This window comes from Meriones unguiculatus, chromosome 7 (assembly GCF_030254825.1).
Source record: "Meriones unguiculatus strain TT.TT164.6M chromosome 7, Bangor_MerUng_6.1, whole genome shotgun sequence".
NCBI classification, from domain to species: Eukaryota; Metazoa; Chordata; class Mammalia; order Rodentia; family Muridae; genus Meriones; species Meriones unguiculatus.
This window is the reverse complement of record NC_083355.1, coordinates 60,038,779-60,056,519: the sequence shown is the minus strand read 5'-3', so window position 1 is coordinate 60,056,519 and position 17,741 is coordinate 60,038,779. Positions and strand designations below refer to the sequence as shown.

The window sequence follows — 17,741 nt, the reverse complement described above, 5'->3', positions numbered from 1 at the left end:
CATAACATATCTCGTTATGTTTTTTTGTTTGGTTGCTTTTTTTGTTTGGTTTTTTGTTTGGTTGGTTGTTTTTGGCTTTTGGTCTTTCAAGACAGGGTTTCTCTGTGCAGCCCTGGCTGTCCTGGACTTGCTTTGTAGACCAGGCTACTTCTGCCTCCCGAGTACCAGGATTAAAGGCACTCACCACCATGTCCAGCTCATGTGATGTTTTTATGGAGAAAATGTTCATAAAGATGCTTGATGCTTCTTTCAGATAAACCTCAGGCTGATGGCAAGCCTGTTTCTTCTCGGGGACGCTCTTCCAGTGCATGCGACACAGCACCGATGTCTGCAGAGAGGCAGCTGGAGCTCAGGCTCAGGGACTTTCTTTTGGATATTGAAGACAGAATCTATCAAGGGACATTAGGAGCAATTAAGGTTTGTCCTCATATTTGTAGCTTGGCTGGTATGTGTAACTATTCCTAAATGTTTTATATTTTCATCTTGCTTGACCTGCCTTCTCTGCTTGTCTTGTTGGTTGGGTGGTTGGTTGTCCCCTCAACCCCCACTGATAGGACCACACACTAGATACTAGGAACTTCCCCAGTGAAGTCCATCTCCAGCTGTTGGTTTCTCTATCTTTGAGACATGAACTAATACTAGCCCTGATTGCCTGGAATTCTCCATCTTAGTGCTAGAGTTACAGGTACAGGCTTGCACCGCCATGCCTATTACATGTTATGCTCGTGCCTTTACCATCATTTGTCATTTTCACTATGGCCAACTTGAAATCTATAAAGGGGCTGTGGAGATGGCTCAGTGCTTAAGAGCATTGGATGCTCCTCGAGAGGATGCAGGTTCAACTAGTGGTAGCTCATGGCCTTCTGTACCTCTGACCCCAATCTGACACTCTCTTGGCTGCCATAGGCATTCGACACTTACATGGTATATAGCCTTATATGCATATAAAATACTCATACACATAGACTTAAATTTAATTTAAAATTTTTAAAAAATTGTTTATAGCTGTACATGGTGGCAAATGCCTTTAGTCCCAGCACTCAGGAGGCTGAGGCAGTTGAATCTCTGAATTTGAGGCCAGCCTGATCTACAAAGCAAGCTCTAGGATAAGCCTAAGCTACTATTTGATTATAAAGTTGTGCAAGATGGCTCATACCTGTAATCCCAGCATTTTAGAGATTGATACAGAAGGATCACCATGAGTTCAAGGCTAGCTTGGGCTACATGGTAAGACCACAAACGCAAAATATGATCTTTAAAAATAGACCAAAGTACTAAAGATTTTATTTATATATTATATAAATTTCATTATGTCATTGAGTAACTTTATTTTTATTTACTTATTTATTTTGGGCTTTAAGGTAATTTTTTTTATATAACTCTGCTTGCCTGCCATTCCTCCTGCCTCCGCCTCCTGAGTGCAGCAACTGTATTTTTTAGATAACTTTTTGATTCCTCTGTTCTAGAATGGACATGAATTAATCTTACCTTATGCACACACACCTGTTAAGGGTAACGTACCCTGTACTTCAGGGTGGGTAAATTTGGATTTCGTTACAGGTTACAGATCGAAACATCTGGAGATCAGCCTTAGAGAGTGGACAATATGAGCTGTTAAATGAGGAAAACAAGGAAAATGGAGTAATTAAAACTGTGAATGAAGAGGTAGAGGAGATAGAAATTGAACCAGCAAGGGTCATAGTAAGAGACAGGTAAGAGGGCTTTTGCAGTGATCCTCAGCCCAGCTTGCTGCTGTGGTCTTCGTCTTTGGCTTCTTTTGTTTGGGTCTGTTAGGAAGTGTGTTTGGTTTCATTCCGTTATTATTGGGTGGGTGCATGTGCATGGAGAATAGAAGTCAGGTATCCCTTACCCTTCACTAAAGCTGGCCTCGCCTGAGCCTGGAGTTCATGAATTCAGCCAAGTAGCTGGCCAGTGAGCTGCAGGGAGTTCCCTGTCTCACACTGCCATGCCTACCGCTTGATGTGGGTCTGAACTGTGGTCCCCCTCACTTGCACGGCAGGTAAAAGTGCTTGTTCACAGTATAAGCTTGATGACCTGAGTTTGTACCCCAGGACCCATTTAAAGATAATCATGCCATGTATCTGCAAAACCAGTCCTCCTGTGTGGAGACAGAAATGGGTACAGAAGAATTGGCCAGACACTTACAGGCCAGCCTGCCCTGAGTACACAGCAGGCCAGAAAACAAGAGGGAGCTTGTCTCAACAAGGTGGAAGGAGAGAAGTGACTGTCAAAAGTTATCCTCTGACTTCTGTATGTGCACTGTGGTATATGCATACCCACACGACATACAAAAGTTCAGTCACTAAATAAATGAATACATTCTGAGGTGGGCTGGAATTTAGCTAAGTTATGGGACATTTGCCTAGCATACCTGAGGTGCTGGGTTTGACCCCCAGAAATGCATAACACGCACACATACACACAAAGAGAGAGAAAGAGAAGAGACAGAAAGATCCTTAATAACTCTCCCTTTAGGTCATTTTCTATACTTCACTCTGGCTTCACTTTGTACTTGATGCAACCAAAAGACACGTCCCTAAAGTCCACTTCTGTGTCAGCTAGGTCCTTCTGGCTGGTACATCCTTCTAAGCAGTTTCTCCTCTAGAGGAGGGTGTTGGAGAAACATGAAACTGTGATATATAGGAGGCTTCATGTCTTGAAGGAACATGATGACAGTGAAGGAAGTGCCAGAGTAGGCGGTGCACACCAGTGATCCCCAAACTTGAGGACAGGCCGCAGGACTATGAATTCAGAACCAACCTAGAGCTATATAGAAGCCTCCAAGGATACCCTAGGCTATACAGTGAGACCCAGGTGTTTAAAAAAAAGTACTATAGGACATTTCCTGTGGGGAAGAAGATGTGAAAAGGCTTTGTAAGTGATCGCATTACACGGTGAAGGTGTTAAGTCTGGAGGCTTACATCTAGTAAGGGGGAAGGGCGTTACAAGGTGCTTACCTACCAGTTGGAGCAAAAGCAATAGTGAGAAACTGCCCAAAATCTGCAGGCCTTCAGGTCTGTCACACTTCCTTCTCTGAAGTCTTTCCCAGAAGCCTTCCCCGCTCAGCCTTCTCTTTTTGGCGAGGTGCCCTTCTATCCTAGATGAACCTCTGCTATCCGTTCACTTGTAATAGCTCTTTGAGACTGGGACCTCTCTCACATAGGTGTGGATAAACCTTTGAGGTCTGGGGAGATGGCACAGTGGATAAAGTACTTCCCACACAAGCGGGGACCTAAGTTTTAGAATCTGCAGAACGCACATAAAGCCAGGCACATGCTCCCAGTGTTCTCCCGGGCAAGATGAGAGGCAGAGACAGAACCCCTGGGAGTTAAGGCCAGCTAGCCTGCCATCTGCAGTGGCAAGAAACGAGAGACTTTATCTCAAAGAAGGTGGAAGGCAACAGCTGGCACCTGAGGTTGTCCTCTGACCTTTACAGAGCAGGCACACATGTGCATTCACACTTTTAGAAGAATAATAAATAGGTCCAAGTTTCACCTGTTTGTGATTTTTCAGTATCATAAACTGTTTTTATTTTAATTATAGACTATTGGGGATTAAAACAGAGGCTCCAAGTACCATCTCCACTAACACCAGTACACCACAGTCTGTGAGCAATGTGGTCCATTATCTGGCCACGGCCCTCTTTCAGATAGAACAGGGCATTGAACGGCGTTTCCTCAAAGCTCCACTTGGTGAGTATGTTCTTATTTCAGAATACTAGCTACATTTTAAATGATTTAAAATTACCTCTTATTGGAACTTTAAGGAGTGCTAATGCAATTGATAAGCTCATAGAAAGAGCTCGAATTTTTTTTTCAAGATGAGCTTTTCAGGTAAGATGTATTTTAAGTAATGCATAGATACTGCTTCCTGGCTTATTTTAGACATTTGTTCTACTGAATGTTTTTTTCAAAGATTTATTTATTATTTATACAACATTCTGCCTGTACACCAGATCTTACTACATGGTTACAAGCCACCATGTGGTTGCTGGGAATTGAACTGAGGACCTTTGAAACAACAGTGAGTGTTCTCAACCTCTGAGCCATCACTCTATCCCTCTACTGAATGTTTTAAAAACTTTCTTTTTGTGTGATGTTTCAAAAAAAATTATCAAAATGTATTACTATCCAGACTCTTTATAAATTGTGTAAAAACAAGATTTTTTAAAGTGATTTAAATTTTTTTTTTTGTTAGGGATTTAAGTCTCAATCATCTGGAGATTTGGTTTAAAAATATGTTATTACCCAAGAAATGTTAAGTCAGAAATATAAAGTGTTAGGACTATATAGATGAGGAAATTTTCTACCATTTGGGTGCTGGGGATTACCCAGGACTTCATGCATGCTAGGCAAATGCTATCACTGAGCTACAATTTGTGGTTAGAATAAAAGACAAAATACTATCTACCACTTTAGGCAATTTATACACTTAATAGGCTTTTGAGGACCAAGCAACCTAAGAACCTAATTATATGTCTTAAGAAATAAGAATTTCAGAATCAAATCAATTTTGTTATACTTGCTTCTAATTCCCTGTTGTCTTCAGATTTTCATCATGCTAGCTAGATGTGGTAGCATGCACCTTTAATCCCTGTACTAGAGAGGCGGTCAGGTGGATCTCTTGAGTTTAAGGCCAGCCTGGTCTACATAGCCTGTTCCGGGCCAGTCAGGGCTGCATAGTGAAGCCTTGTCTTTAATTTAAAAAGAAAGAAGGAAGGAAGGAAGGAAGGAGGGAGGGAGGGAGAAAGGAAGGAAGGAAGGAAGGAAGGAAGGAAGGAAGGAAGGAAGGAAAGAGAAAGAAAGAAAGAAATTTGAATACTAATTTCTTAAATAATTAATATTAATGTAAAGAGTAATAAAACGAAGTGTCAGAGCTGGAGAGATGGCTTATTGGTTAAGAGCACGTATGTTCACAAAGAGGCCCCAGGCTTGGTTCCCAGCACAGTAGCCCACAACCAACTGGAACTCCAGATCCAGGGATGCAGCAGCCCTCTCCTGGCCTCTGTGGGCATCAGAAGTGCTTGTGGTGCACATACATGCAGGCAAGTACTCATACACGGAAAATAAAAATTTAAGTTCCTGAAAACCAGCGGTTCTCAACCTTCCTACTGCTGCGACCCTTCAATACAGTTCTTTATGTTGTGGTGACCCCAACCATAAAATTATTTTGTTGCTACTTCAAAACTGTAATTTTGCAACTGTAATGAATCATGATGTAAATATCTGTATTTTCTGATGGTCTTAGGTAAAAGGTTGTTCATCCTCCTCCCCAAAAGGGGCCATGACCTACAGGTTGAGAACCACTGTTACAGACAGTATCGTCTAGTTTCAGAATGTCAATATATTCATATAATGTACTTGGATTGAAGAATTTATATCTAATAGCCTATTGTTGTAAACATTTTCGTGTTTTCGTAAATTGATAGTTCTGTTATAACCTAAAATCACATCATATTGAAGGCAGCAGTTGTGGGCCTTTCTCCTCTTAGGATCCGGTCTAATGAATTCTTTGTTTGCTGGGGTTTGAATCTTGGGGATTCAGTCTTGAGGATTGAATCTTGGGCTTCACTCATGCTAGGCAAACATTATCATTGAGCTGTAGCCCAGCCATCCTTCTACTCTCCATTTCAAGATCTCATTAAATGGCCCAGGATGATCTTCCAAACTCTTCTGTAGCCCAGGTGGGCCCTGAACTTGGTGTCCTCCTGCCTTAGCCTTTCCACTCACAGATGGTATCACAGATGCCATCAGACCAAAAGTCTCTCATGTTCCTTAGAACTGCCTTATCAAAAAAGAAAGCGCAGATGCTACCCAATGTATCCAGATCACTTTCAAGATAAGGGGATGGCCTCTCATTGCTGAACTATTTGCTGTTGATAGATTCAGGGAGAGCTAAGATAATAGCCTTAGGCTGTGTGCCCATAGGCAGCAGTGGGTTGTAAGCACAGCCGCTCCAGTGCTTACACAGATGCCCCTAGTTAAGTTAAATGGATCACAAAGCCAAACCAAAAGTCATGAGCCTGGAAAAGACTGCATGTGTGCACGTGTGTGGTGTTGATAGGGATGGAAGGGAGGAGTTAAGAGATCTGGAGGAGGGCATAAGTTAGTGGTAAAACACTTATTTGCTTAGCCTGTGTGCTCAGAGCTTATGGGACTTCCCAGTGGGTATGTACAGTATAAGAATGCTGAGAGAAACACACACAGTGGAGCCTTGGCCAAGGTCTCAGGGGCAAACAAAGATCCTCTTGACACTTGGAATAGGGGTTGTTTGTGGTATTTTGGACTATGGGTCTCTGTGTGCCAAACTGAAGAATCAACTGTGATTAATAAGAGACCAGCACCATTGAGGTGCAAATATCTAGTACCATTGTGATAAGAGGAAATTATTTTCTCGGGGTCAGCACACAGAGGCCATGTCCAGAAAGTCTGAGGCTATGTCTGGCAGCATGCCTAAGGCATAGCATCAGGGGTAGGGTCAGAGTTTCTGAGAGGGGCCATGAGAGATCATTAGTAAAGATTCAGCTTCAGTTACAGTGGAGACCCCAGATGCTGGAAATTCCAGGGCCATGGCATGTCAGGACAGCAGTGGGTGTGGAGATCAGCTTCAAGTATGGAAGTGGAGGAGAACAGGAGAATCTTCCTGCCTAGCCCAGATTCCCATCCATTTCCTCATAAGTTGTAGTGTCCTTGTAGCCCCCAGTCTTCTTGAGACTAGCCTTGAAAACTTGTTTCTTTCCACAAAAAAAAGAAATAAGCTTCTCAGTTCAAAGGGGGAAAATGAAATCTAGTTGTTTTATTAGCCTATATGTTTTATTAGCCAAGAAAAATGCTAACAATGGAAGTTGTCTCGAGGGTTATGTGAGGGCCACCGTGATTCTGGTGCTCATTTACATATAATCTCTTTAGAGCTTATCTTTCATACTGAGATAAAAGAACACAGTTTAATTTGGGGTGGTAAACAAATGAAGCTCAAAAGGTGGTAGTAGAGCACATGGCTGCAATCCCAGAGCTTAGGAGGAAGAAGCAAGAGGCTTTGGAGTCAAAGCCAGCCTGGCTGAGAGGCATGCAGGGCATTTGGAAGAGAGAAAAGGAGGATCCACTTTCTGAATGTCTGAAATAGAATACATACTGCATTCTTCTAATATTTCAGCATAGGAGCTGAACCAGCTTCAGAGATTTTTCTTATTTGGTTTTTGGGAACAGTGTTTCTCTCTGTAGCAAGCTAAACAGGCATGGTGGCACTCATCTGTGGTCTTAGCTGCTACTGCATCCTGCATGGCCTGAGCCCTGGCACCCACACATAGACACACATACAGGGAGGCTAGGGTCCAGGGCACCTGCAGTCAGAAACCTCCGCCTGCTTATTAGGTATGGCATGGGGGGAGAGGAGGCGGGAAGGCATGGTTGTTAGCTAGTCTCAGTCGGAGGAGCTCTGTAGGCCAGCAGCCTTGGCTGGAAATGTTGAGGGGGGGAGGCTACAGCTGCTATTCTTTGTGCACAATGGTCACTCACTCATGCTAGGACTCAAGGAATGCTTTGCCAGTATGAGCCTCGCCAGGTAAGGCTTTGCCACTGCTCTGGGACTGACACATTGGAGTCCATGGCTTGGCCATGCTCATGGCAACGATACACATCAAGGCTTCTTCCTTCCCTATCGCTGTTGTGGAGGCTGAGGCAAGAGGATCACCAATTCAAAACCAGTCTGGGCTCTTTTGGCGGCATTTCTGGAACTAGGTTCTTCACAGCAGTCTTTTGCCTCAGCCTCCCAAGTGTTAGCATTGTAGGCATGCACTCCTGACATTGAAAATAAAATTTAAATACAGACCAGGGAGATGGCACAACAGGTAAAGGCATTGCTGTACAAGCCAACGACCTGAGTTTGGTTCTCAGAACCCACAAGGGTAGAAGGAGAAAACCAACTTCTAAAAGCTGTCCTTTGACCCTCACAGGCATGTGTGGCACATGCACACATACACACACACACACACACACACAAGTAAATACAGGTAGCTGCCAGTTGAAAACAAACAGAAAACTCCACACAGTTACAATAGAGGAGGCTAGGCACAGAGCAGATAGAGGCAGGTGGATGCCTTTGCGTTCAGACCAGCCTGGTCTATACAGTGAGTTGTAGGCAGCAAGGGCCGGATGTTAGACCCTGACTCAGCCTAGGAATGTAGCTCCGCTGAGAGTGCTTGCCTAGTATGTGTGAGGCTTTGGATTTAATCCTGAGCACACATAGAAAGAAGGAGGGCATCCCTTTTTTTTTTTTTTTTTTTTTTTTTTTTTGAGGGCATCCCTTTTATTGTGGTTAATTGCACTGATTTTTTTCAAATGGCCTTTTATTCCTTTAATTTGGGGAGGAGAATCATGTTCAGTTAATTGTCTTAGATGGCGTGAGAAGTGTTTGTGTGGGTTGGTAATTTCATCATAATGTCATGCTTATGGTTAAATCCTTAAGCTATAATAGGAATTCTCAACTAACTTTGTCAATTTGAAATTAGGTAACACAGAAATTAATAAAGATCAAAAGGGAGCTAGAAAAAAAAAGAACAAGAAAAAGAGAGAGGACGATCAATCTAGTGTGAGAGATGGTAAATTTTTAACTTTTTACAGAAATGTGTGTTTTGTCTTGTCAGAGCTATTTTACTTTCTGTATTGCTGGATACTAATGTGAATATTTAGTTTTGAAGGAAAATCTTGAATTTAATGTTTTGGAAGGGAATGGACTTGGAGACAAGCTTACGAAACAACTGTTGTCTTCCTCATAGTTGCCTGCTGCATTTTACACTTTAGCTAATCAATTTTTTTATTATTTTATTACATCCATCTGTTTATTGTGTGAATGTGTGTGCATGTGTGTGCATGCTGTGGTACATGGACAGAAGTCAGAGGACAACTGGGGAGTGGTTCTCTCGGCTCCCAGAATGGAAGTTGGATATCAAGCTTGAGGACAAGTCCCTTTGCCTGCTCAGCCATCTTAGCAGCCCCTCACAGCTCTGAGTTGACATGTGCAAAGTAAACCTCAGTGTACTTAGCTGTGAGTCCAAAGAATACACAAAGAGGGGTTATGCTTGCTTGTTTGACATAAAATGTTCTTAGCATGCTTTTCTCTTATGAACTTCAAGAGACCTTCAGGGAATCTTAATATGTAGTTTATATTAATCATTTTTGTCAATAATTTCTTGAAGAGTATATCCAGACTAGCAAATGAAAGACAAAAGAAGCAAGACATAGTCTGCCCTTGATGGTCATAGAACCTAGAGAACGACAGAGGTATAATTGGCTCGTTCAAGCGTGTTTGAGCTGGTGAGGGAAGCAAATCTCGGTGTGTTTGTGTGCAGCTGTGGCCCAGCACTTAGGAGTGAAGGCCATTCTAGGATGTGGGAGGCTTTGAGAGGGGCACCCTGAGCCACAGGAGACCCTGTCTCCATAAAGGGTGGGGAAGGGGCTTGGGGGAGATGACTCCATCGTATAAACTGAGGAGCCAAATTTGGATTGCCGGCATGCATGTAAAAAGCCTAGGATAGTGGTGTGGGCCAATCTTCCCAGTGCTAAGCTGCATAACTGAGCTCAGTCTTGCTATGTACCTGAGGCTGACACTGAACTGATTGGCCCACTTCTGCCTGCCCCCAAGAACTGGGATTATACCCACATTATGCCAGGAGTGGTTGGTACAGCCTGTAGTAATCCCAGCATTTAGGAGGCTGAGTTGAGAGGATCCTAAGTTTGAAGCCAGCCTGAACTATGTTATCTTAAAAAAAAATTTTTTAAAGTTCATGCACTAAAATCCTTCACACTGATTTAGGACTACAAAAGCCTCTCATGATTGGCCTTTCGTTTACTCTAACATGTCGGCCACTCTTCAACCTTATTTCTTGTCATTACCAAATAAGGGCTGGTGCCAGATTTGTTCAGAAAGATGTCTTCATGGTCTTTTAACTGGCAGTGCTTACTGGCCCTTCCCTGCAGACACTGTACATGCCAGAGCTTTCCATGAAGCCTTTGACAATGTCAAGTTGGAAGCTCAGAGTGAGGGACAGAGATAAAGCCATTTTGTTTAGTAGATTACACACCCCAAAGGTAGAGGTGAGCTGAAGTAAGAATTCAGAATTCAGCTAGCTTATATATTGTCTACAAAAGGTACCTTGGGGTGCAGGCTAGTTCAGGGTTGGAGTACATGTGAAATCCTTGGTCTGATCCCAAGCAGCACTGGAGACATGGAAAGATAAGGTTGGAAGGCACTTGTCTGGTCACATTCTAACTATCTTTGTGCTTAATACCTACTTCATTTTCTCAAGCTTTGAAGAGTCACTAGGAGTCACGTGATTCGATGAGCGGTGGTGTCACATGCCTTTAATCTCAGCACTCAAGGCAGGTGATTCTCTGTGAGTTTGAGGCAAGCCTGGTATACAGAATGAATTCCAGGACAGCCAGGGTCGTCACAGAGAAACCCTGTCTCAAAAGACTAAATAAATATTCGTTTGATTTATCTGTTGCTTTTCCCTTGTCCCACTCACTGAGTTATTAATTTCTGTTAATATTTACAAGTTCTCTGTAGTTTTTGTTTCTTTCTTGTTGTTTTAGCTACACTGGCAACCAAACCCTAGATATGGTGTGTGGTGGGTTCATGCTCTCATCACTGAACTTGCACACTCACCAGAGTTCTGCCTCATGTACACTTCCTGATGTACTGTTTTTAAGTGAGCAGAGAAAATGTAAATTTGTTAAGGAAAAATAAGACTTAAGTGGGAAGGGTTCTGAGAAAGGGATATTAACATAATTGTTCATATTCTGTATAGTTCTAATAGCTGAGTTCGTATTAGCCTGATTCTGCTGGTTCTCACAATATTGTTAAAACCTTGTAACTTTTTGGTTTTGTGTATGGTGGTAGATATGTATGAATGTATGCTGTTGAGGATGGAGAACCAGGGCTGCAATGCAAGACAAGGGTTCTACTTCTGAGCCACTGAAACCTTTTGTGGGGTTATCTTATCTTTTGTTTGTTTTAATTAATATTCTTGTCGGGGGAAGGGATGTTCGAGCTTGCCACAGTATGGTGTGGAGGTGGAGAATGCCCTAGTGTTGGTTCTTTCCCTTAGGTCTCAGGAGCCAACTTGGGTCATCAGGCTTGTGTGGCAAGGACATTTACCTGCTGAACCATCCTGCTGGCCTTGTTAATTTAGGATGGGCACGTGGCTCTCTCTTTTGAAATAGGGCAAAATAGCCCAGGATGGCCTTGAACTTAGTATGTTGCCCAGGCTGGCCTCTGGGTGATCCTCTTGCCTCAGTCTCTCAAGTACTGGGATAATAATAGTGTTACTGTGGTAAACTTCCCAAATTATACTAGATAGCTGTGGTTAGTATACTTACTCTCAGGAACACACTGAGCCAACACCTTTACCTAATTTCAGAACATGTACTGAAAAGAAAACCTCATGTGTGTTTGATATTGAAATTAGAAAACAATCAATCATTTAGCAATGAGGAAGTAACATATTTGATTCAAAGGAAAAGTAACTTATCCAGTTTTAAATTAGATCAAGATTCAATACAAAGACTAGATTAGGAACAGATTGCCTAAATTCTTTTTTTCTTTTAACTATTAAAATCCTCAAGCCTTCAGTTTATGGATTTAAGTAATTCCTTATGGCATTTTTTAAAATGTGGTTCAGCAGATACGTTCTTTTTGTTTGCCTGCTTGCTTGTTTGCTTGTTTGCTTCGTTTTTTGAGACAGGGTTTCTCTATGTAGCCTTGGCTGTCCAGTGTAGCTAAAGCCAGGCTGGCCTTGAACTCACAGGAATCCTCCTGCCTCTGCCTCCGGAGTGCTGGGATGACAGGCGTGTGGGCTGCACCTGGCTAGATAGGTTCTTCAATGTAGCGTGAGGTGTGGGCAGTTTGAGAGAGAGACAGTCTCAGTCTGGCAATCAGACTGATCTGGAACTCGCTGAGTGGTCCAGGCTGCCTGAAAACCATAGCAGTTGTCTTGCCCTTGACCTCCCAAGTGCTAGCATTACATGAAATTTTAGTGTTTAACATTAAGCATAGTCTTTTTGATAAACATTAGAAGAAGCATGAAATCAAAGCTATTTAAACTACCGAGAAGTAATTCTGGTAGACGTTTATGTTCACCCAGGAACTTGAATCACTCTCCCCTCTCATTTAAGATGGCAGCGACAGCGGGCGCGCTTATAAAACTGTCCTGGACCGCTGGAGAGAGTCTCTCCTTTCGTCTGCTAGTCTATCCCAGGTCTTTCTTCACTTATCAACCTTGGATCGGAGTGTGATGTGGTCTAAATCTATACTAAATGCACGTTGCAAGATCTGCAGGAAAAAGGGCGATGCTGAAAACATGGTGCTCTGCGACGGCTGTGACCGAGGGCACCACACCTACTGCGTGCGACCAAAGCTCAAGGTATCTTTATCGTTGTCTGTCACCCACACCAAAAGTGAGCTTTTGACCAGTAGATGATGACCATTTTGTGATTTGTTCAGACTGTTCCTGATGGAGATTGGTTTTGTCCAGAATGTCGACCAAAGCAACGTTCTAGAAGACTTTCCTCTAGACAGAGACCATCCTTGGAAAGTGATGAAGAAATGGAAGAGAGCATGGAGGGTGAAGATGATGAAGTTGATGATGATGATGATGATGATGGAGAGGGTCAGAGTGAGGAGGAAGAATATGAGGTGGAACAAGATGAAGAGGACTCTGAAGAGGAGGAAGAGCTCAGGTGAGTCGGTGTTCAGTGTGAGGCTCTTCCAGCTGTGTCTTTTTAACCCACACAGAGCAGCTGGGGTTGTAACTGTTCTCAGCTAGCGTGCCTGAAACTTCTGTGCTTTCTATGGATTAGAAATAGTTTGGAATATCCCCAAAGTGGGTATTTCTGACCGAGGCAGTCCACATTGTTATGTCTTGTGCTCTTGCCCCATTAGCTGCAGAGGTAACAGCTCCGCTGAGACATGGCGAGCTGGCACTCAGGCCCGGTGCTCAGGCGGCTGGGGGAGGGGCAGCCCTGCTGTGGCGGCACTGCAGGCATACTCATTTCATCTTTTTATCTCCCTTCAAACAGTCTCACACTGTAGCTCAGGCTAGCCTCAAACTTAGCCTCCTGAGTACTCGAATTACAGAAGCGCACCGCCACACCCAGACCCTTTCAGGACTAAAATGAAGGCAAAGTCATATCTATTAAGTAGATATATCCAGTGAATTTAAAGACTAGATATTTCTATCCACTAGTGTTCCATCAGTAGGCCTGGTTATACCACAACAACGGGAGGTCATATTCTCTTTTCTCGGTTTAAACATCTGCACCCAATGAAATCAAGAAGCCAAGATTGGCAACAGCAACCAAGAACTGTTGAATACAAAAAGACTGCTGTCAGAGGAGAATAATTAAAATACAGCCATCCCCTCTTTTTTTGTTATGATTAAGGTGTTTTGTTTTTTTGGGTTTTGTTTTTGTTTTTTCTCATAGACAGGCAAGGTGGCATATGCCCACAATCCCAGCACTCGGGGAGGCAGAGGCAGGTAGATCACTGTGAGTTCGAGGCCAGCCTGGTCTACAGAGTAAGTCCAGGACAGCCAGGACTGCATAGAGAAAAAACCCTGTCGCAAAATTTCTTTTCTCCTTTATTATTTGCTCTCCTATCTCTATACCACTTTTCCCTCCCAATTTATACTGTTTTTTTTTTTTTTGTTTGTTTGTTTGTTTTGTTTTTTTTGGGGGGGGGTATTGGTTTTGGGTTTTTTTTGTTTTGTTTTGTTTTGTTTTAAGAGTACCAGCTGGGGCTGGCTAGATGGCTGAGAGGTTAAGATCACTAGCTGCTCTTCCAGAGACCCTGGGTTCATTTCCAAGCACCCAGACTAAATGCCTGTAACTCTAGTTTCAGGAGATCTGAGAACTTCACACAGACATACGTGCAGGCAGAATATGAGTGCACATGAAATAAAAATAAATAAGTTATTAAAAAAAAAGTATAGCAGCTAATAGAGCCCATTTACCTTGTGTGGCTCTTGAAGGCTACTGCATAACAATTAAGCATGACAATAAAGAATCTGAAGCATAACAATATTAATAATTAATGTTATGTTTAAACATAACAGTAAGTAATCTGGAGTCCTGGAAAGATGGGCTAGTCAGTAATTGAAGAGTGTGCAAGCTCAAGGACCCACGTTTGGATCCCCAGCACCAACCTAAAAGCATACACCTGTAACCCCAGCCCTGGGAGTCGGGGGTGTGGAGAAAAGCAACCCCAGGGGGTGACTGGCCAGCCAGTCTAGCCTAATTAGCCAGTGCCAGCTTCAGTGAGAGATCCTGTCTCGGAATGTGGAGAGCAACAGAAGACACAGAGCGGTGGCCTCTGCTTCCACATGCCCATGTAGTACCAGCGCGCATGCACATGTGCATGAACTACATAGACACACAACTCAATTGGTCAATAAATTAGGAAAATTCCTGTGAATATTTCAGGTAAAGTGGAAATATGTAGAGAGATAAGTTCAATCTAGTTTTGTAATTTCAGAATCAGAAAGTAAAGAGGCTCTTGGCTTGGTCTCCATGAGCCGTAAGTTTGAGGCCTCCTTCAGTGTCAGCCATTGGCTGGACCTTCAGTTGCCTCTGTGTCAGTGGTGGTGGCACAGAGGAAAACACAATGCAGTTTTAGTCCCATGGTTCTCTGTGATTTTAAAGATTATTGATGAGGTCTGTTTACATTTCTCCTGAGGATTTTATTAGCTTATCACAATTCGATTTTCATGATGATGTCCTAGTCACCTAGAAATTAAATGTACTTCCTTGTTACAGAGAAGTACATGAAAGTACAGTTTAGACTTCCATGAGAACTTGTCTCTAAACACAAGGGATATGATATATATATATATCCTATATATAGCTTATATATAAACATAAAGGGTATAAACTATAGGATAAGGTTCTTATGCAAAAGTAACTTATGTATAACTCACTGACTGAACACAAATAGCTGCATGTTTATTGTTGTTCTGTATAATAATTGTATTTTCTAACTATTTGTAGCCCACCAAAACGAGGACGACCCCAAGTTAGATTGCCAATTAAAACAAGAGGGAGATTTGGCTCTTCTTTCTCAAGTCGCAGCCAACGACAAGACCCTGGAAGATACCCTTCAAGGAGTCAGCAGAGCACACCCAAAGCCACCGCTTCTAAAGCTGCTGGCAGAGTCCTGAGGAAAGTCAGATCCGCCCCTCCCACAGAAGCTAGGTCTCTAAGGATTGGTGGTCGGCCCACTCGCCACAGTCCTGGTGCACTGCAAGCAGATGTGTTTGTGGAACTGCTTAGTCCTCGTGGAAAGCGCAGAGTAAGGAAGAGTGCTGATAATACCCCAGAACACAGCCCCAGCTTCACTAACTTCAGAGTCAGCACCTCGAGATCAAGCGGACAGCTGATTCCTTTAAACCCTGCCGAAAGGCTCTCTCTTCAGGACAGTGACTCCAAGAGAAGAGGCAGGAAAAGACAATCCACAGGTATGAAATCTAACTTACACTCTTCCTTACCTAAGAAAATTGAATCCTTTGTTCATTTAAAAGGTGTTCCTATGATGGACAACAGTCTGACCTAAAGCATGTGTCATCGAAGAGGCAGCTGTTGCTAAGTGAAGGCAAAGTACAGTAGTGGAGGCCAGAGGAAGCATGAAACCTGGCTTTTTACATGATGCTTGGGGCCAAACAGATCCTATATTTGCACAGCAAGCACTTTACCAAAGAGCCACCTCCTTAGCCCTTACTATTCCCTGAATACAAACATATATACAGGTGCCTGCTGCGGTCAGAGGGTACCCGGGAACTGAAATTAGAGGCAGTTGAGCCACCTGATACAGCTGCTGGGGACTGAACCCAGGTCCTCTGGAGGGCAGTGAGTACTCTTAGCAAGGCACTAACAAGTATTTTCTTGTTAACAGAGGAATGCAGTCAGTGTTTGAATGCGCAGCCCAGCAAGCGCCCTTCATCGATAAGGGATAAATTCTAGTGGCCAAGTGCTTGCCTTGTGTATTTCATCCTCCCACTTTTTCCTCCCTCAGAGCACACATGATCATCACTACACAAGAACATTCCATTATGTGATAAATTACCCTCTATAGCTTGGTGTTGTATCACACGCCTTTAATCCCAGCACTCAGGAGGCAGAGACAAGAGGATCTCTGAGTTCAAGGTCTATGGAGATAGTTCCAGGATAGCCAAGAGGCACATGGGGAAACCCTGTCCTGAACAACAAAGAAAAATTACCCTTTGAAGTACCAGACGAGTGGGGCAGTCTGTTTTGAATTTTGTTCATAATAATCACTACATAATCATCTTTTCACTTGTATTGGCTCTTTGGTCTGTGTTCCTATGGTACTGGCCAGGCCCCTCTCCAGTCCCAGTTTGGGTCATTGGCCGGTTGGTTGAGACAGTGTTACACTGTGCAATCCAGGCTGACTTAACCCACAGTCCTCCCTGAGCCTCCAGAAGCTGAGAGCCCAGACCTTGTGCAATGCGCCGGAACTATAAGATCTCCTTTCCTTTGGTGCTGAACTTAAGCCAAGGCCTTGAGAGTTTCTTTACCACAGAGTTACATCCCTATCCCTCTTCATTCATTCTTTTTGGATTTTGGAGACAAGATCTTTCAGTGTAGCCCAGGCTAGCCTGCAACAGTTTATAGCCCATGCTGGCCTTGAATTCATGGTCATCCTGCCTTGGACTCCTCCCAAGGACTCAGATTACAGGCATGTCCACCACATCCTGTTTATTAATTCCTTTTGATTCATCCTATTTCCCTTTTCTGTTCATAGTAATAGAACATTCTGCATTTTTATGCCTTTAGTTTCTGTGTTATGGGCGTTTTGCCTGCCCCTGTGTCTGTGTATCGCATGCATCCTTGGTGTCCAAGGAGGCCAGAAGAGGCCTAGAACTGGAGGTACACATGGTTGTAAGCCACCATGTGGGTGCTCCGTCTTCTAGAGAACAGTAGTCTTACCCCTGAGCAGTCTCCCTAGCCCCTAAGGTCTAGAGTTGTTATTTTTAAAGAAGTTATACAAGTTGGCTTGTATAATCGAATAAGCATGACAGAATCAGGGAATTCATTGTTGGATTGGTGTATAACACGGGGTGGGGGGGTTGTTAGTTTTGGGAGAGAAATTCTAAATGACTTTGCACCAAGGAGATTCTTATTCCTCTGTCAACTTTGAACTTTTTTTAATATGAAGTAGCCTCATGTGGTGGTGCATACATTTTATCCCAGCACGAGACAGAGGCAGGTGCGTGTCTGTGAGTTCAAGGCCAGTCTGTTACACATATTCCATATACATAGCAAGAGATGCATGTGAGACCCTGTGTCCAAAACAACAGACAACCCTGTGTGAGATGCCTCACTAGTGTGTCGCCCTTGCACAGGGGCCATGCAACATCTGTATATGTGCTACTGAGGCGACTGTGGAATGTGTTTCAATGTTTTTATTTTGTAAAATCTGCAGAAAGGGGCAGATGAGGTGGCTCAATGGATAAAGGTGCTTGCTGACAAGCCTGACGACTTAAGTTCAATCCCTAGAGCCTACATGTGAAAACAATTGAAAGTTGTTCTCTGACTTCTATCCATGCACCATGGCATGGCACATGTGCACACATACACACATACACACTAACATGTAAAAATAAAAGTAAATATTTTTTAAAATTCTGTAAAACTTTTTTGTTTGTTTAATGT

General features: G+C 43.1%; 1 protein-coding gene across 3 annotated transcripts in view; it reads left to right on the top strand.

Moving 5' to 3' along the window:
* Baz1a (bromodomain adjacent to zinc finger domain 1A) overlaps positions 1 to 17,741 on the top strand; it is an 82,191-nt gene that overhangs the window by 59,605 nt on the left and 4,845 nt on the right. For all 3 annotated transcript variants that reach the window (XM_060387503.1, XM_021655228.2, XM_060387504.1), the window contains 6 exons: positions 254 to 417; positions 1,561 to 1,712; positions 3,565 to 3,713; positions 12,192 to 12,439; positions 12,520 to 12,755; positions 15,060 to 15,526. In XM_060387503.1, the coding sequence (XP_060243486.1) occupies positions 254 to 417; positions 1,561 to 1,712; positions 3,565 to 3,713; positions 12,192 to 12,439; positions 12,520 to 12,755; positions 15,060 to 15,526 (1,416 nt within the window). The remainder of the gene's footprint in view (positions 1 to 253; positions 418 to 1,560; positions 1,713 to 3,564; positions 3,714 to 12,191; positions 12,440 to 12,519; positions 12,756 to 15,059; positions 15,527 to 17,741) is intronic.